General features: G+C 37.9%; 1 protein-coding gene across 1 annotated transcript; it reads right to left on the bottom strand.

Moving 5' to 3' along the window:
- Positions 1 to 575: 575 nt before the first annotated feature.
- On the bottom strand, positions 576 to 20,087 carry brca2 (BRCA2 DNA repair associated). The gene is given in 28 exon segments (XM_048160455.1): positions 576 to 1,368; positions 3,428 to 3,553; positions 3,663 to 3,683; positions 3,685 to 3,917; positions 4,002 to 4,140; positions 4,245 to 4,411; positions 4,503 to 4,704; positions 4,858 to 4,967; positions 5,066 to 5,213; positions 6,473 to 6,628; positions 6,711 to 7,065; positions 7,156 to 7,326; positions 7,498 to 7,685; positions 7,787 to 7,977; positions 8,126 to 8,493; positions 8,595 to 8,664; positions 8,758 to 8,859; positions 8,952 to 12,773; positions 12,857 to 13,546; positions 15,121 to 15,196; positions 15,370 to 15,425; positions 16,123 to 16,234; positions 18,720 to 18,748; positions 18,863 to 18,906; positions 18,990 to 19,062; positions 19,145 to 19,366; positions 19,533 to 19,625; positions 19,846 to 20,087. Coding segments are annotated over 27 exon segments (8,262 nt in total). The 5' UTR covers positions 19,567 to 19,625; positions 19,846 to 20,087; the 3' UTR covers positions 576 to 1,011.
- Positions 20,088 to 20,946: the final 859 nt, after the last annotated feature.

Raw genomic sequence — 20,946 nt, 5'->3', positions numbered from 1 at the left:
ATGATCAGAGATGATTTAATTTGACACTGTTCTGTTTGGAATAGAAATCCTTTTGTCTGCCTTTGCGGTCTGTTAAATAAGCCTGCAAGTGAATTTGCCAGCAAGAAAAGTAAGTCAGACTTGTGTTTGTCATACCCACTGCCATCTATGCTGCCAATTTTTGGTGGTTATTAGGAAATATATTCATATTACTTGTTCCATTCTCATTTCTTCAGATTTAATATGAAAATGGCAGACAAAATCTTCAAAACAGAGTTTGCGGCTAGTCAAGGGCAAGTGTTAAGGCTCCACCTGCTGTTCATTAGTGGAAGACATTTCTACATAACTCTGTGCGCTATCAATTTTAAGTACAATATTTACATTTTGCCTATGCAGAATTTGTCACTATGATGCTAGGGCATTCTAGGTGGTTGCTTACTAGTCTAAGGCTTGAACATCTAAGAGTTTTGGTTTTGTTTTACAGTTATTCAGGACAAAAATATGTAGTATGAATCCTTATAAAAGCACACAGACACAAAAATAACACACCTCTCTCTTAGGAAGCTGTGCATTATTAATGTCAGGAGAACAAACAGTGCATGTTAAGCTCAAAAGTTTAATACTTTCAGTATTATCAGGAGTTTGTTTTAATTGCACATAGTGCATGTCTTTGCAAATGTCATGAATGTCACCAATTTTTTAACATCTTTTAATAAAAATTAAAATATATAAATCATTTGTACATACTTTACATATACTTTTGCCACTAAACATGACTAACTTCAGTACTTTAATAGTACAATCAAGTACAAGAAAGAATTTTAAAAATGATTGCAGCAGTTGTAAAAAGGTGCATCCCTTGCACATCATTTACTGTCAGAGAACCACAGTAAACCAGTTAACCTTGCTTTCTCTGCCAACACAGTACGAACAGTACCTGCATTACCCATAGTTCTCAATGCCTTGAATGTTGGATTCATTCTTGTGTCTTTACTCACTTAGTGTTTCATCAGAAGAGTCTCACTTTTCCTATCAGCCTTCCCTTAGCCCTTCCAGTAATGCCTGGGTGTCAATCATCACCAGCTCTTCATCATTCACCCAAGTCTCCTCTCCTGTTGGGGGACGTGAGGCTCCGGGTGGCTCGTTCTGTGGAGGTTTGGGAGTCGCAGATCTCCGTGGGGGATTAAATGTCTTGTTAACGCAGGGAGAAGCTCTGGTTTTCAGAGGGGTGAGGGGTGGAGGGGACGGGATACGTGACAAGTAGTCCAAACCTCGTCTTCTTTTCAAGTTTTTGGGGTCTTTTCCCTCACTGTTATTTGCAGATACAGGTGTTCTTCTATTCAGTGGAGTGAAAGGCGAGAAACTGCTGCTATTCTGCTGCGGGGTTACCTGGGAATTTCAACACAGGGCATAACAGATTGATATTGCATCTAGTGGACATACATGAATGCATTTATAAAAAAATGATAATAAAAAAACATTTTAGGTTGGTATGATTTTTTTAAATGTCTTTGAATTCAAGTCTATTATGCTCACCAAGGCTGAATTTATTTGATCAAAATACAGTTAAAACGGTAAAACTGTAAAGTATTATTTAAAGCTGCAGTCCGCGATTTTTGGCCCTCTAGCGGTTAATAAACAGAACTGCACGTGTCTTGCGGAAGAACATTGTGGCCGGAGCTACTTTTCTCCGTGAACGTCTATAGCGAGTCACGCAGTTACCGTGATACTCTGCGGCGAGTCCTACCAGTCTGGTCTGAAATAGTCCGAATATAAACACTTTTTATAAGTGTACCATAATGATTCAGGCAAAAAAGACAAAAACACGGTTTGGAAAATGGATTCATGTTGTACATTCTCATTATAGAATTTTTTGTAAATTTTGAACAAAAAAAAAAAAAGTTACAGACAGCAGCTTTAAATTTAAAATAACTTTCCCATTTTCTATTTTATACCTTTTTCTTTTCTATTTTAAAATGTAATTTATTCCTGTGATGGTAAAGCTGAATTTTCAGCATCATTACTCCAATCTTCAATGTCACATGATCCTTCAGAAATCATTCTAATATGTCGATTTGCTTCAAGAAATGTATTATTATAATGTTGAAACATTTTGTTTTTGTGAAAACCGTTTTTTCCCAGGATTCATTGATGAATATAAAGTTTAAAAGAAACCTTTTGTAACTATAAATGTCTTGACTGTCAATTCTTGATCAATTTAATGCATCCTTGCTGAATGAAAGTATTAATTTCTTTTTTCTTTTTTAAATCTGGCCTCAAATTTTTGAACCGCAGTGTGTATTCATATCTAGGGCCCTATTTTAACTATCGAAGCTCATGGTTTAAAGCACACGGTGCAAGTGCGCTTAGGGCATGTCCGAATCCACTTTTACTAGTTTACGGACAGGAAAATGGTCTAAAAGGGTTGTCCCTATTCTCTTAATGAGTAATGGGTGTGTTTGGCCGTAACGTACAATAAATCAATCAGAGTCTCAATTCCCATTCCTTTTAAAAGCCATTTGCGCTCGTGCCATGGTGGATTCACTATTTACATGGCGGAATTTGCAAGCAATAAAACTGAGCGCTTCTCTAGCGAGGAAACGATCTGCTTGTGTTAAAGCATGCAAGCAGACCATCTACAGGAAAAGCCGGATTCCACCAATGCATTTTTTTTCTTTATGCACACAAGAATAATCTTTTACATTGTAATCCTTTTATTTTTAATATTTGGCATGTTTGTGTGCTGCTGCGCGTCCATGTGTATATGGGCGCGTATTACTTACGAGATCTTTAAATAACAAAACAAATATTGCACCGTTGACTTTAGACCAGGCTTCATTGGTCAATGGCGCAGTCTTTTTCAGTTGCTTCAAAATAGTAATGCACCTGAACATACCTCGTTTTCAGACCAGCATGACCCATGGGCGCACAAATGGGCGAGGAATGCGTTTGCTATTTAAACAACGTGGCGCAGGACGTGACAATGATGACTGCGTCGGGTTGAAACGAGCAAAAAAACACTTGCGTCACACCTGCCGCCGCATTGCGCCAGGTGTATGATAGGGCCCAATGTATTAAATGTTAACCACTAATAATAATAATAATAATAATAATAATAATAATAACTTATTGTTAATGATAATAATAGTTATTATTAATATAAAAAACAATTACAATTAATTATAAAATGATAATAATACAAAAGACACCAAATTCCTCAATTAAAGTGTAGTGTGTGGACATCTGTATACTATTAGTAATTGAAACAGTAACAGTTACAACTACATCTGAAGATCTAGGTGCTTTCATGTCCATAGAACAAACGGTGTGGAACAAGTTAATAATTATAGTGATGCTTGCTTTGACAAGTACCACTAATAAAACCAATCCTTCTCCACATAAAAAAAAACAAACAAACAAACAAACAAAAAAAAAACCTCATACTAACCCTGCCATTAATTTTTGGATTAGACTGCACACCAGGAGTTCTTGGAGACTGAAAACAACCCAAGACACTTGAAGGAACCACATCTGAGACCTTCTCCTCCGCAATGCTGAAAAACTGCTCACAAGTCTGTGTAAAAAACCAACACAAGTCTAATCAGCAACAATGAAAGACATGAGGAATCACTCTTTGATTTTGCATGTACTTATATACAAAATTTTAAAGCTGATTCATTAACCTGAACAAAAGTCTTCAGATTGGGCCATAGCTTCTTGCAGATGGGATTCCTTGGGGTTTATGGAGAATAGCGCTTGTTCTCCTGCATAAAGGCTTGGCACAGGCCCAGAGAGCGGTCTCACCTGAAGATTACTAAGAGCAATCAGTGCTTGAGGCTTTACCAGCTCTTCTATAGCCAAATGCTCCAGACTACTGTAGGTTCTCACAGAGACCAGATCAAAGTTCTCATCCACAAGATGCAGTACCGGGCAATTTCCTGAGAAGACATATAAACAGTCAAAATGTGTCTGAAAATATTAAAGATTGAGGAAATGTTTTATGATAAATTAATGCAACTAACCTTGTTTGCCCACTATGGAGACAATATATCCCACAATGTCCACCTCCCCACAAGGAGAGCTGAATTGAGGGTTTTGAAGTTCTCTGAAGCGTACGCACTCTCGAGCAAGGAAATGCTGATGCAACCACTCTGGAGACACCTGGCTCAAACAGATTTTATGTAAGACCATTTCATATGCTTGCAATGAAAAGAGGAAAGTAATCAGCCTGTGGTGGGAACAAAGTTGTTCAATACTTAGTTTACCTCAATATCCCGAAAGAGTGTTTTCTTGGTGGCAGTGAGTTGGATGTGAGCAATGCCTGAGCGTTTCTTCCCCTCAGATGTGGCGAGGTGATACGCCCTGTATCTGTGGCCCTCCCTTAGCAAGCCATACAAGTCCCGCGATGGGCGCCAGATGTTTAGCGTGTAAACTAGGAAATGTATGGCACCCAGCCATAACAGGTTAAATAGGGCTCCTACAACATCTAACCAAAAAGTAAAGATGATATCCATTTGGCTCACCACGGTCGTTCTGCAGGTCACTGGCGTCAGTAATGCTGAGCTTCCAAACAGGAGTGACATCTCGATTGGGACACCCACCCTCAGCCTCCTGGGCTTCCATTACAGCCTTCTGCACACGCTCCTGCAGCTCCGCCTGACTCCTTTCCCCGAGACACCGCCTGTACTTACTCACCGCCTCCATCTGCCTCTCACTTAGATGGGTCTACTCAAATAGCGTACAGAGTTAAATAAATAATCTTTTATTAAAATGATCCATGTTTGTACATGGTTTGAGACAATGACAATTTATTTGTCATTTCTTTACTTCACAATGGCAAAAGAATATGCATAGGTATAATAATTAACCAAACTTCACCTCAACAGCAGGATCCCGCTCCATTGCCTCATATAAATCTTCCCCATCCTGCAGAGCTTCAATCTCATGTCGACTAAATGTCCTCCTTTGGCAGTGACTTTTCGTTTTACCTTGTACATGGAAGGAAACACTCATCAAAAGCCCTTACCTACAAGCCTCTGATAAAGTTTAATGTCTTAAAATGAAAGTAAAAATAATGAAACCCTACCTTCCATTTCTTTTTCGAACTGGGTCTGTATTTTAGAAATAAGGAGATCCATGGATTTGTGCTTTGAGGTGCTGTGTTTTCTGGCCTCTCGATCTTCAGCACGATCATTGCGAAATATAAAGACACCATTGGGCTTCTTCTCCATCCACTGTTTGATGAGAAAGTCAGTCAATTGTTTGGTACTAGGGGTGTGATGAGACAGGTATCTCACAAGACGAGATGAGACTCGAGATTGAGTTCACGAGACGAGACGAGACAAGATTTTTACACACTATTTTTAAGAAATCCTCAATGGTGAAATACATGACTAGAAAAAATATTCTGCAGGTGTATTTGAAATGTTTTAACTAATCATCTTGTAATGAATGTCATTTCAGTTCTACTTTCTGAGTATGAATTATCATATGCAGTAAAAGACAACAATACTCAAGCACTGTAAAAGGTTTTGCTACAAACTCAACTGACTTCTCCTCTGTATGATTTCAGTCTCTTCAGACTTTACTGTACATGATTTATGAGCTTCTACAACTTTAGACCTCCTAACTGAACTCCTTTCCACAAACTGATCATAGAAATAAAAACAGTATAAATAAAAATGTTAACACTTTACAATAAGGTCTCATTTATTAACATTAATGTATTAACCAACATCAACTAACAATGAGCAATATATTTGCTACAGTATTTATTAATCTTTGTTTATGTTAGTTAATAAAAATAGTCATTCATTGTTAGTTCATAGTTTACAGTGCATTAACTAATGTTAACAAATGAAACCTTATTGTTTGTGCTTAATAAGATTAAGAGAAAACTGTTATTCGTTTTCATGGTAACACTTTACAATAAGTGCAACCATAATCACACTCTCTCAATATTCAAAGTGCAAATAAGACCAAATTTTTCTTTAATACAGAGCTGAGAGATGGTTACAACTACACACTGCCCAGCCTAAAATAGCTTTCATATTGAGAGATATCTGTATTCATCAGGGAGCCGCTTTCAAAATGCGGGATATTGAGATCGCGTAACCATCTCTCAGCTCTGTATTAAAGAAAAATTTGGTCTTATTTGCACTTTGAATATTGAGAGAGTGTGATTGAGCGCTCGCGTTTACTTTCACTTTCAGCGATCGCGCGTAACTCTGTAAATATGGAGCGGCGGCGACCGTTATCCAACTGAATTAAATGTTTTTTTATTTAAATACAAAGCAAAATGACAGTGGAGGCGTAATGTAAACGTAGCGGTGGCATATTCTTTCCTAATCATCCTAACCACTCTGTCATGGCAACATCACGAGACTACTTTTCGCCTCGACGAGAAATCTCGTCACAGTTTAGTCTCGCGAGATCTCGTCACACCCCTATTTGGTACAAAAGCAAAATTATGCACTGTTGAGGTGGAGCAGACCTGAGTGGGGTAACTTCTCAACACCACAATGTTCACACAGCTCACAACACCTCCAGTAGTGTACAATGAGGATAGCGGGAGCCTGATAGGCCGAGGGTCACGATAGTACCCCAACTTAGTGTCCCATCGAGCTCGTCTTGTGCTGTTGGCTGAAATCTGAAATTCAAAAATGACAAATCAAACAAAGTCTGGCAGGATTTAGATCACATGGATCATCTTTGTTGAACTCCAACTTTACCTTTAGCATCAGAGATTCAGGAGCTTCCAGAGGAGAACAGGCTTCTTGGGAACCAACCAACTCTGCTCCACTAGTAACAATCTTATCACCGATTCGGAGACGACCCTTGTTCAGCATGGCAGAGAGCGGAGGGTCCAACAGGCCCTTGATGGAGTACCAGCCGTCTGTGAGCCAGATCACACAGGACTCCATCTTTGCATTGGGAGTTTTTTCATCTTTGACTAGCTTCTCTGGATTTTGACAAGTTTTAGCAACACCGCATACACAGAGCACTAATGTCTTAGCTGGAGTGTCGTCCCTCTCCATGATCCTCCTAAGAGCGGACCTCTGACTGTGATCCACCTCCACATCATATCTGTAAAATCACATCATAAGTGCAAATATTTAACTGTTACAGTTGTTTAATTTTGGGGTTAAAAGTATGAGCTTTACTAAGATTCAATACCTGAATTTCAGCTGCAGAAGTACTTGCTCTGGAGTCAAACACAGGCTACCCATCAAAACTGGAAAGGTTCTTTCCATGGAGGCCCGTTTCCATACAATCCATCTGTAGTGGTTGAACACCCAGGCATCACTGATGAGTTTGGGATCAACACCAGGGGTGTCACATAATGCACTGCCAAAAGAAATGGTACATTACCCAAACTAATTCAATAAACAATGTTGTTGTGCAAGATAAAAGTGCCTTTAAGTATGTAAATCTCATTGTACTGTTATAAGACCACAAGTTATTATTTGTATTGATAGTGTTAAATGCACCATATGCATCAGCATGTAATATGTTTACCTATAAAATTCGTCTTTGCCCACAGTACCCTTACTGTCTGGAACCAACCAGCCTCCATCAGCCAGCTGGAGAGCACCAGACTCAATGAGAAGCTCACGTTTGAAGAAGTCATTACAGTCAAATCGGAATGATTCAGCATTTTCACTGGTTATTTTTGAGACTTCCCGATGCACACCATGCTGATATAGCTGAGATGGGGAAAGAATAAAAAACAAAGTACACAAAGTGTAGTTTTTCAGTGCCATAAAAACAGTGAAAATAATTAGCAAAAAGTATAAAAAAAAAGTACCTCCTCCTGTGTGTATTGACCAGGACATTTGCATTCAACCGCATCTCTCAGACTGATTCTGGGGACACCAGAAGTCTTAGCAAGGTAAAGGCTACCAGGTAGAGGACGAATAGTCTGCCTTTTCTTCTTTCGCAGCCTCATGTCTTGCATATCCCTGGCTAGGTTTAAGGTCTCCTGCCATGCCTCAGTGTCTATTAACATCCCAATAAAAATGCAGATTTATTGCTGTGTTCATGAAATTATTCATCTCTATATCTGTTGTGGACCATTTAGTATAACCCCAAGATTATGAGACAATATATATTAAAAAGATAAAATTAGAAGACAGTAAATGGCTACCTTTCTCTTCAGAGTCCATAATTTTCACTACACTTTCCACTGAAATGGTTGATTTAGGCTTAAAACCCTCCTGTAGGTTCTTCTCATCACAATATTGTGCAACACTGTCATTATGTGATGTAGAAGTCGTCATCTTTTGGTCCATTTGGTTGCAATGATCAGTTTTTTCTTTGTTTTCCTTCTTGAAAGGTGAGATAAAACTACTGGACACTTTAGAGACATTTTGACAGTTTGATGTACCAGTCATCAAAACCTTCTGAAAAGGGGGCACAAACACCGCTCCTTTAGTGCCCGAGTTGTGTCTGTTTTGGACAGACACCGTAGAACAATGTTGTTCAAGGTCATTTGACTTTTCGCCCACATGATGCCTGCATATATATGTATAAAAGAATTTGTAAGAATTAAAGATGTGTTGTGATATTAAATGCTAAATTCTTAACTGTTAAAACCAGTAAAACATACAACCTACCAATCGGGAGCAGTGACATTCGGCTTGAGATGGACATTATATCTGAAGACACGCCTGTCTTTTAGAGTTCCTGCAAAAGGGAATTTATGAATAAGATATATAAGTTAGATAGTATTTCATCATAAAATAAACAAAAGTAAAAAAGAAAGAAAGAAAGACAAACCGTTCGGACAACTTTTTAGTGGGGTGAGGCCAGAGGATTTTGCATCTAAAGTCTGGTCAAATTCAGAGAGAAGTTGTCTTTTAAAAGGAGGCTGTCCTGAATCTAAACAGAAAATGTGTAACATAATAAGAGGCTAAAATATAAATTGCATTTTTTCATACATTTTCTATAGAAAATGAAACATAGAGCCATACCTGCTACACTGCTGGAATCAAACTGACGTTTTCTTCTCCTGTTCTGGTCAAAAGACCCCTGAGTCTGTAGATTATGAATAGATGAACTTTTTTTGTAATCACTGCCCTCTGACATCACCAACTTGGCTGATTCATTCAGGTCATCATCTGCCAGTAAAGCTTCAGTGCAAGCCATCGCTTCCTGCTCAAAGTACTTCTGCTGGGTGTCTGTGCAACTGTTAAAATCCAAAGAGTGCAAGTCTAGTTGTGCAGGTACATTCTGAGTTACTTTGGATGGCAAAGAATGTATAGTGGTTTCGGTTTGTTTCTCTTTATGTTGAGTACAGAATTTTGAGAATTCACTCTGTAGCAGCTGGTTATCAGTAGCAGTAACTTGGGCATCACAGTCTCTGAATAATTTAGAAGCTTCCTCAAGGGCAACTTTTGATACAGACACACCTTTACCACTAGCAGTACTGAAACCACAGTTTTTCTTGTTTAGTTTTTCAAACTTTAGGTTTCCATCCACAATGTCCTCACTTTTTATTTGAGAACTCTTAGTGTGAGGTGGGACTTTCTCTGATACAAGTTCCTTAGATGCGACGGTTTCCTCTTCACAATCGTTAAAGAGACTTTTGGCCCTCTGAAGTGCAGTAGCAGAAATGGCCACCTTCTTCCCACCTGCTGTAGAGAATCCTGCATTGTCTCCAGAAGAATTTGTAGGCTTATGACTGACGGAGGCATCATCACAACCTGCAAATGCCGCTCTAACCTCACTCAGTGCATTTTCAGAGACAGTAACATCTTTACCACTGGCAGTGCTGAAACCTTTACAGCCTTGGTGCTGAAGACTCCCAGAAGCTAAATTTTCCTCTTCACAATCGTTAAAGAGACTCTTGGCCCTCTGAAGTGCAGAAGCAGAGATGGCCACTTTCTTACCACCTGCTGTAGAGAATCCTACATTGTTTCCTGAAGAATTTGTAGGCTCATGACTGACGGAGGCATCATCACAACCTGCAAATGCCGCTCTAACTTCACTCAGTGCATTTTCAGAGACAGTAACATCTTTACCACTGGCAGTGCTGAAACCTTTACAGCCTTGGTGCTGAAGACTCCCAGAAGCTAAATTCTCCTCTTCACAATCATTAAACAGACTCTTGGCCCTCTGTAGTGCAGTGGCAGAGATGGCCACCTTCTTTCCACCTGCTGTAGAGAATCCTACATTTTTTCCTAAAGAATTCCCAGTTTCAGGCTCATGGCTGAAAGGGATGTTACTGCAACCTGCGAAGGTCTTTTCTGAGACGTCGCTGAAACCTTTAGAGTTTTGGTGCTGAAGATCTTTGGATGACAATTTCTCCTCTTTACAATCTCTGAAGAGAAACTTTTCCCTTTGCAGGCCAGTAGCAGAGACAGCCACCTTCTTCCCACCTGTTGTACAGAGTCCTTTGTGTTCTCCAGAGGAATTAGAGTCTGTTTGGTTATCGACAACCTGCTTTGTCTTTTGAGAATCATTGGCACATGAGAAACCATCAACTGACTCAGAAAACACATCCTTAGCTCTCTGTATTGCTCCAGCTGAGATGGATACTTTCTTACCACTGGCTGTACTGAAACCACAGTTGCCATTAAGAGGAAGCAACTCAGATAGATACTTAGAGAAATCATTTTGAAGGCCTTTTTGCTCACATACTTTTTCCTGAGGGAGTTTCTGGCCCAAAGAGGACTGCAGTGAGAAGTCATTAATCAAATCAGTGTCCCTGAAAACAGTTTTGGCCTCCACCACATCAGAAAATGTAACACTTTTACAATTTGAAATTGATGCATTTGTTTGTTCGATAATTTCAACTAGTTTGTCATTCTTTCCCTCCATATTTGCAGATTCCCGGCTGTCAATATTTGAAACACAGTCTTTGAATATGTCCTTTGCCTTCTTAAGGGCGCTGGCTGAAACGGAAACTCCTTTCCCACTGGCGGTCTGAAAACCATAGCCTTGCCCTGACTGAGGCACAGAAGTTTCTGAGGGAAAAATCTTTGTACAAACTTCTTTTGCATCATTGGTAGATTTCAGTTCTTGGAAGACATTCTCACTGTCGAAAGAAGGAATATCCGGACCATCAGATATTTGATCTACCACCACTGGGTCTGGCCGATTTATTTTTATCGAGGTTTTACTCCAAGAAACAGCTTTTGGTTTTTCACCTAAACAATTCTGCTCCATTTCTGCATTTCCTGCCACTTGCTTATTTATCTCTTTACAAGCTGCATTTCCATATACAGAGCTGAAATGTACATCTTTTACATTGTGGGTTTTACTTTCTGTGCTTATACTGTCAGAAAGCTCTGATTTTATTACTCCAATATCCACCTTGACTTCTTGATCATCCTCTTCAAAAAAGTGCCTTGCTTTGTTTAAACTCTTTTCTGAGATGCTTATAGGTTTCCCTTCAGCAGTTTTAAAACCAAGAGAGTGAAACTGAGTATTATCTGAGTGAGTGAAATTAGACAGCACATTCTTCATTCCGTCAACTAAAGAATTGTCTTCAGTCACTGACAAAGGCACAATACCATTCTGTGTTTCCTTTGATATGGTGCATAATTTGGCAGCATCTACAATTTGAATATGATCAGAACTGTTTACTGAAGAAGCATCTGTCTTCACTGGATGCTTTCCTTTCACAAAATCACAGTTAAAACTATCATCAAAGTCGATGTCATTGACTATATCAGCATCCCAGTCTCTCTCTGTAGTGTTTTTGTCTGAGCCAAGATTTGTCGGTTTGAACTGAGTAAATTCATGTTGACTATTTGCTTCCTCCAAAAGATTGCACAATTCTGTAACATCAGCCTTTTGAGATGCTGTCAAAGTGCCATTCTTTTCAACATAATCACGGTTGGAGTCCACTGCAGTGGGTTTGTGTATGCTGTTAATATCGAACACAGTCTGTCTTTCAGCACTTCTTTCAAAATCCGGTTTTTGATGAATGCACTTTGATGAATCTCTCCTCAATTTCTCTTTCAAAAGAGTCTCTGTTTGAAGGCCAACATCTGACGCTGTAATATTCCTCTTTGAACCAGTTTTATAATCAGATTCATTTGACTGTGGTGAAGAGTAACTTGAAATATTTATTTCAGTCTTTGGACTGTCACTCTTTGGAGCATCACTAACAAACGTTACTGATGCATGGTTAGGGAAGATGAACTGTCCTACAGGCGATCTGGTTGCATTAGTGCTTCCCGAAACTGATTTGCACAATGTTTCAATTGTTTGATGTTTTGGAGTTGTCTGATTTAAAGTGATGCTCAAACCATCCCCTGCAGCTTCAGCCAATGATGCTTTGGCCCTCATTATAGCCTCACTTGGGATGGAAATGGCCTTATTGTTTGCCGTTTTAAAAGCAGGACAAAACTCCTTGATGTCTGCACACGAGGCTGTCATACCATCCAAATCTGAAAAGGTGGTGGGGCAACCACTGTCATGACTGATATCAAAAGTTGTGAGCATGACGGTTGACTTGTTTGGGGAGTTGACAGATATGTCTGCTAAATCAGAGATGTCATTGTGATTACCAAATTTGTTCTCTTCAAGCTCAGCTTTAGGTTGCACTTGGCCATTTTGGTCATTCTTTACAGGCACATCAAGCAGCCCTTTTGGCCTTATTTCTTGTGTGAAATCCTCTGCAAATGCTTTGGAAAGCTGTGTCATATCCAATCCGTGGTCAAAATCATGGGGTTCTGTAGATAACAGTTCAATGTCTTGTGGCTGTGTCTGATTATTTATTGCATATTCACTTGCGAATCTGGATTCATTAAGGTCACTTGACACCTTTTCCACTGAGGAACTTTCTGTAAAATGCAGAGTGAAAGCGGTTCAAAAATATGTACACACAGAATATTTGTAAGAGAATTCAATACAAGAACAGCCTTACCTTTGACAGTTTGGTCCAAACATACTGGTAGAGTTGCTTTGTGTCCAATTACAGTCTTTGACAAATCGGAGCTTGGCACTTGATACACAAACTTCCTTGGCTTTCTAGTGAACATGAAAGCAGGTGATTTGTCTAACAAAGTCTTTTGATGCTCAGCTTCTTCTGGATAAGATCCGAGTCTTACACTCTGTGAAAAAGTCTGGCTACTTTCTGCAGTGCAGTTGAAAACAGTTCCACCATTAGTTTCACTGGATGCTACAGTGTTGTGATTGTTTATCAAAGACGCTCCCAAACAACTTCCGTTCAGAATAGATTCTGATAAACTCAGTGGGGTCCATTGAATGATATCTTTATTTTTGCTGGGGCTTTTTGTTTCTACATCAGCCTTCAATATCTCTTCTGGTTCTGGAGTTAAAACAAGTGATCTAACATCCTTTGAGGAATCGGTTATTCTCCTTCTGATCCTCTCGTTGGTTTTGATTCTCCGCAGAGTTGAAGTATTGTTGCTGAAGAATATTGATAATGCATCCTCAGCACCATCAAGAACATTCTGCACTGTGGTCCGGACATCCCCGTCCTCTATAGCGCTGGGAACCTTCTGCTTCCACAGAGCACTTGTATCAACAGATGCATTTGGAGAGCAAGCAGGATTTTCTCCCAAGTCATCAGCATCAATAGTCTCACTTTTGGCTATCATTGAAGAGAAAAGTACAAATTAATTCCAATAATATTCTAACTGGAGTTACTAGTATCACATAAGACCTTTTTTTTTTTGTATAGTTTTAGGGCTGTCGCGGTTAAGGATTTTCCCTTGCGGTATTTTTGAGTGGCTCAATAGCACGATATGCGAGAACATAAACCTGACAGTAAGATCATAGGGCTATTGTTATATGTATAATAGTTAGTTCCGATCCTCAAATCTGACTAAACGAGAGACTTTCTACTGATACTTCACGATTATAAGCAGAACTACTCATCTCTGCGCGTTCCAGACAGGCTGTCAGTCAGTGCAGTTACATTGTTGCGGCACAAGGTGGCGGCAAGAGACTGTCTTTGAGTCTTTAAACCATTCATTCAACTGCATGTTCAAAAACGCTGATTCATTTAAAGGTCCCGTTTTTCGTGGTTTTTTGAAGCTTTGATTGTGTTTATAGTGTGCAATATAACGTGTTCATGTTTCGCGTGTAAAAAAAACAGTATTTTTCACATAATTTACTTATCTGTATACCGCTGTTTCCACTGTCATAAAAACGGGCTGATGACTTCCTTGTTCTATGAAGTCCCTCCTTCAGAAATACGTAACGAGTTCTGATTGTGCCAGCGGTTCCTGTGTTGTGATTCGACAGCTCTGAGCGCACCGTGCCCGGAAAGGTCACGCCTCTTACCATAACGTGGAGATGCACGCGCTCAGTGTTATTGTAAACATGTCTTTAATTTTACCCTATCAATTTGAGCCAGAATCAGACCCGGTGATTGGACTGCGGGATGAAAATAACAGCGTTTCGACGACATGGCGACAAACACACTCTACAAACGCAACTCTTGTGTATTCCTGTGGGCGGAGGTTAGTCAAAAAACTGTTTTAGTGACGTCATTAAAGAAGGAAGTAGAGGGATGTAGTCCAAACTGGCCGTTCGATGTAGGCGACTTCTGTTAAATAAAATATCTTGCTTGGCATTGAACTTTGAGCTTTAAAATTTTACAGATTTTATTTATACTCTAACAACAACATTACACACTAACTAAAGTTTGAAACATGGGATCACGAAGAACGGGACCTTTAAAGAGCGATGCAATGAAACAAGCTGTTGAAATCATTTTAACTTTGAGCGCCACTTTATAAGGCTCAGCTGACCAGTAATGTGTCGATGCTAAGGGAGAGATTTCTATCCTTGGACATGACAACCTTCTTTCACGAATATATGTCTCGGCCTGAAGGACAGACGCAGGTAATTGCACGCGCTCAGTCGATCTTGCTCACATTCAATGTCTGTTTAGGCTTGTTTAGTGCAAATCTACGGATCCTCTGTACAAATTACCATGGTACACATTATGCTATCATTATTAACTTATTTAATATTTAGTACACATGCATGAAGTGTAAAACGAGAAGGACATACCTTTCAAAAAATAAAAAACATGCAAATATCGCGGCTGCTGCGGTATTTGCAGTCCTCTGCGGTTGGCTCGTAAATAGCGCGGTATTACGATATTGCGGTTATCGCGACAGCCCTATATAGTTTCAAATATAGTGTAAGACTCACCATCTTGTTTCAATGTTGTATCATCTGCAGTGATTGCAGAGACTTTCGAGAGAGATGGAAACAGTTTCCGCACAAACTAGTGTGAATAAGAGAATGAGAACAAGGCATCAGCCATCAGGTAATTCTATGTTGGTAAAAGCACAATCTCAGAACCATAGTCCAAAAAAAATAAAAATAAATCAATGACGGACATATAGAAAAACATTACATATTATTTAATTGTGTAAGGAATTTTAGATTTGCACTTACAATTGCTTCCTTGTCTTTGAGGACACTTGATGAAGGACAACCATCCTCTGTTTTTGCTAAAGGGAAAGAAGAATAGCTGAGTAGCTCATACCTGATCAGGAGACCAGGGTGTAATTGCAAGATGTTTCTTCAAATCACAAATATGATATAGTGACAATATCACTAACATACCACACAAGATTTGACCTGGGGTAATTGTAGCACCAGTTGTCAAATAATAATTGTGTGACTGAATTGAATCTAATATAATGTATATTCTTTTAAAGTACAGCGTAAGTATTGATGACTTTTTTCATTCATCACTTGATCAATATATAGGTGATAAAAGTAAAAAAAAAAAAAAAAACAGCAACAGCCGACAAGCCGTAGAGCATCTGAAAATGTTTGTAGATAAAAATTACTTTGGTGTGCAAAAAACATATCAAAGTTCGACAAGAAAAGAAGCCCGCACACATAATAGTGGATTTCATGACACTGATGATGATGTGAACCGAAATGTTTTGTCCTTGCATTAGGCCTGTAAAAGGATTTTTTTTTTTTTCCTACTATTATGTGTGCGAGCTCCTCTTCTTTTTGAAACCTAATAAAGGTGAAACATATTCAACAGTAAGCATTAATGCAAAGTTATCATCACAGCTGTGGAATAACAGTGTGGGGATAATTCTGAGAAATCGGACATTATGATCTTGTATTTTTCATTGTAAACCATACATTCTTTGCTACTAATGAGACAAGATATATATTCACACATACGCAATATCACGGTGGGAGACAAAGATGATGGTGTGTTAAAGGAGCTGGTCCAAGATAAGTCAGGGTTGATTTGCGCCCCAAGGCTCTCAGATATCCGTTTTGCTGAACGCGGCTGGAAGAGACCAAACACAACATCATGATTCATGTCTAGAATGAAGTCAATGTGAAATAGGGGTTGAACAACTTCAGATTTTTTAACGTCGACATTTATGTGATGAAAGTGAAGTCGACATTGACTAGTCACTGTTGACGTCATTAATGAATAAGTAAGCCTGAACCTTGAGCTGAGACTCGAACGTGTGTTGCTTTGCGCACAGCTATGGCATTAGTAACAGCTTATTTTTATCAGTTCTTTTGGGTCATTATATTTCTCACAGATTTCTGCTCTTTCTAAATCAGATACAGATAAAGTAGCAACGTAAAGATTACATTTATATGAATGCATTATTATGAGAGCGATTGAGTGTGAATTAATTCTATCTGGCAGTGTCTTTCTACCAATAGTGAAGCTGTGGGTTCTATTTACTAAGAAATATATGCTAGAACTTTTCAGTTATTGACTGAAATTTTAGCTATTTTATTGATAAATCACAGAACAGTGTTGGCAATCCATTTCTGCGCTACTGAATGTTTCTGTGTGTGCACAATCTTCACGTGATGTGCGCACTACTGTCTGTATGTGTGTGCGTTACAATGCAGCAGCGCATTAGTTTAGAATGGTGATCAACTTGCATGTACAATAAGCTGTTTAAAACGTGCATTCACCCGATCAATATTGAGCATCCAGATGGTATAATCAAACATATATTGTGGAGCGTTCTCAGTGTGTGCATTTATGTGTCATTTACTGTTAGATACAGAGCATAAATGTGGACTTCAAAGATTTCTGATTCTGTTGCACCCTCTATGGGCCATGATCAGTGACTAGTTGAAGTCAAGCTTAAAGGGTTAGTTCACCCAAAAATTAAAATTCTGTCATAATTACTCATCCTCATGTTGTTCCACACCCGTAAGACTTTCGGTCATCTTCAGTCTCTTCAGAAATTTTGGACTAAACCGCTCGATTCATATGGACTAGTTTTATAAGAACTTTATTAAATAATTTTTGAAGCGTTTAAAGTTCCAGTTGCATAGGGAGACTATGCTAAAGAAACCTCTCAGATTTCATCAAAAATATCTTAATTTGTGTTCTGAAGATGAACGAAAGCCTTGCGGGTTTGGAACGACATGAGGGTGTGTAATTAATGACAGAATTTTCATTTTGGGGTGAACTAACCCTTTAAAGAGTCATGGCAGAGCATTAAAGTTGACTAGTCAGTGCAACCCCTAATGTGAAATTGTGTTCGAAAAAAAAAAATTTTTTATATTTTTTTTTTCTGTATTGTGACGTGTTATTGAAATAGGATGGTTGAAGGGGAGTGTAAAAAAAAAAAAAAAAAAAAAATAAAAATAAAAATAAAAAAGTTTGGTGAAAGTTTTAATATTTTGACGAAAGGCAATTTTTTTTCTTTGGATAAACACACATGACATGGAAAATAAAGCAAAAAATATGACCAATGGACTACTTGCACAGCTACTTCCGCTTTCTACTTATTACGGCTCGAGCGTTTCCGGTCAGCGTTCAGCGCACTTATATACAGAGAGCTTCTTGTGAAAACGCATATTATTACTACATTTTAGGGCTGCGAAATGTTTTTTAAACAATTAATCATATTCTCTGCATTAACATTAATTATCTTCAACCTGCTGAAATGTTTATTAATATATTTCCCTTCCAAATGCGCATTCTGAATAATAAATAAATATATTTCCCCACTAACCTTCCGCCGTCAAGTGCTCGTCTTCTCATTAGCAGTGTTTTTCTCTTAATCATCATATTTCATACCTGTTAAATTTACATTTAAATGAATTTGACTGATAAACACAGGAAGTGCATTGTTTTACTATGGTAAGTGTAACGATGGGTGACAACGCATTATCACGATGGCAAAACAAACAAACAAAAAAAGTGAAAACTGCTCTTTTATTCCAGTGTTTGAAATAGTTGAATGAATGTGATAACTGCTTTAACGGTGTTATTAAGTAATCTTAAAGAATAACGCAATGACAGCGCAACTACCTTGACTATTAGGATTTTTGGCATAAATGTGTGAATTACATAAATAGTTGTCAGAAAAAATGGCACAGAATAGAGACTAAAATATTATGTTCATTCTGATCTTATTTATCAAGTCTCACACTGCAGCGTCGCAATCACTATTAGAGCGCTGACACCCTGTGGTGAAAGAATCACAGCTTATGTTGGATTAAAACTTAAAGTTCCGTTGAGTTTGGAAAGGTCTGTGCACGGTAATCATCAGAATCTCTTCTCTTGTCTCTGAATATGTCTGGAATTTAAAATCATCCCGAGGACTCTCGTTTTAAGAGGGGTTTAGTTATCTATGTGATAACGGCGCATTGAAAATATATATAACCGGAAACAACTGAGCCGTAATATTTCAAACCGGATGTGCGTCACGAGGCTCAGTGCAAGTAGTCCATAACATGAATTAAGAAAGTAAATATATGACAAGTTTTGTGATTTTGTGTCGACTTACCAAAGACCTTTTTGGTGTATCCAGAAGGCCTGTGATGTCACATATGGAAATAGTTAACAAATAAAGTACAATATTTAATATTAGGACAGCCTTATTTTTTAACTTTTAAAGAAAAGAGGAAAGATAATCTAAAACTTTCTTACCAATGCATTCTTTAGGTTTTTCACAGGATCTATCAAACCTTTGACTACAAAGGAAAGGAGATAAACTTACATTAACATTCTGCTTGGCTTTCATATTTCATGTGAAATTTATATAACTCATAATTACCAGTCTTTGGCTGAGCCAAACAAACATGGGCTTGTTTCTGCCCAGGGAAAAGCTGATGAGTCTCCATTAGTCACTGGGTGGAAGGAAAACAATTGTAAAGTACATGACTATGTCCTTATACACATGCTTCATACATAACACTACAACAATGATACCTTCATAAGGTGACTCTTCATTAGGAACGGAATCAGGGGACTGAAAGTGTTGTTGCTTAAATATTTTGGGTGTAGAAAACAGCTGACTGCCCAGAGCTGATGTCTCTGGTGCTTTGACAGTGTCCTCCTCCCGCTCAGCTTTCAAACCGTCAGGATGTCCTTCATCTCTGGAAGCTTTTGCAGTCAACTCCTCAAACCAGTCTGGATTAAGGGGTCCAAGCTCTTAATTCACAATAAATCAGATTATTATAATTTAATAATAACAATGACCATATATAGTTTTAATAACATTAGTAATAATCATAATAATATTATAATGTATTGTATAATCATATAATAAAATAATTCATTATACTTTCTTAGCATTCAAATTATTGTAAGTGTTTACCTTTGTCAATTTGATGAAAGAAGTTCTCAAACATGCTGCCATGAGTGTGAAGGGATTAAATCTGAGCCAAGCACAGTAATGTTGTCACTGGACCTGCAGATAAACAAAGAAAAAAATAAAATAAATGAAAATACATACTGAATGTAACAAGTATCTCTAGTATCAATGTCTTTTATATTACGTAGCTATCAAGTAACAGTTTTGTTATCGAAACTTAGTAAAGTAGCTGTTCAATGTCACACATATATCATCACTATGTTGACTACGCTATCTGAACTAGCTCCAGTAAACAGGAAGCAGAACTGGAAGTTACCGTAAATGAACGTGCTGACACAAATAAAAGCTTGTCTGTAACTTTTGACTTCTCGATATTCCTGGAAAAGTCTTCTTCATCGCCGATTCACGGTTTTTTATTCCCTCGAGTCTCCTGAGGGGATCTGTTTAATTCTGCGCGTGCATGAAGCTGGTTTTGCACATCCCGCCAATAAGCGCCGTGTCGTCAACGGAAGAGCAGTTGTCTCGGCCAATCAAAATGCGCGCCTGGGTTTAGGGACGAGCTTACGTGCACTTCTGAAGCGAAACTGGAAATGCTTATTTATAAATGTATAGGATGGAAATGAGTGTCGATGTTTCTGGACAGTGTTTGTTCAAAATATATTAATAGTTTATAGTGAGCAATGCTATTCACACCAAGTAAACGTTAAACGTATTTCCCCCTCTTTTGCAGCACATGTAACGTACGTTTTACAGATTTATTTTTTATCGCTTGTTAGTTTACTTGTTACATCTTAATACTATTAATACTTAATAATTTTATATAAAAAATATATATATATATATATATATATATATATATATATATATATATATATATATATATATATATATATATATATATATTAAGTAATTTACAAGCATTTGTTGCGTTTATTGCTAGAGAATATAGCAATATGTATATATATAAAAAACGTAATATCAAAAAATCTTAATTGTGCCTGTAATGTCATGGGCCACCAAAACTTTCTTTGTTTATTTAAAACGTTTATTATTAAAAAGCACTGTTGTTCGCTGTTGCACAAATGGCAAATAAAAAACCTTTGACTTTTGAGTGTCTTTATGATTTCTATTCTGGTAACACCAGAGGGCGCACATCTATATAAATATTACATAATAATGCATTGCTTCAATTCAGTTCTGATCCTGTCATTAAAGACTCCCTTTTTTAGAAAATATAATGACATACATTTTATAATTTATTCCAGTATTAAAAACAAACAAACATGTACATTATAAAAAATACCCTATCGCTCTCATTAAAGATAAACAAGTGATTTAGAGCACTGATTTTGAAATTAATAGTATTAAAATAATCCAAATCTAAATTTATGAACTGCCTTTGTTCTTAATTAAATTT

This window comes from Megalobrama amblycephala, linkage group LG16, assembly GCF_018812025.1.
Source record: "Megalobrama amblycephala isolate DHTTF-2021 linkage group LG16, ASM1881202v1, whole genome shotgun sequence".
Classification (NCBI taxonomy): domain Eukaryota; kingdom Metazoa; phylum Chordata; class Actinopteri; order Cypriniformes; family Xenocyprididae; genus Megalobrama; species Megalobrama amblycephala.
This window is presented reverse-complemented; position numbering and strand designations above follow the sequence as displayed.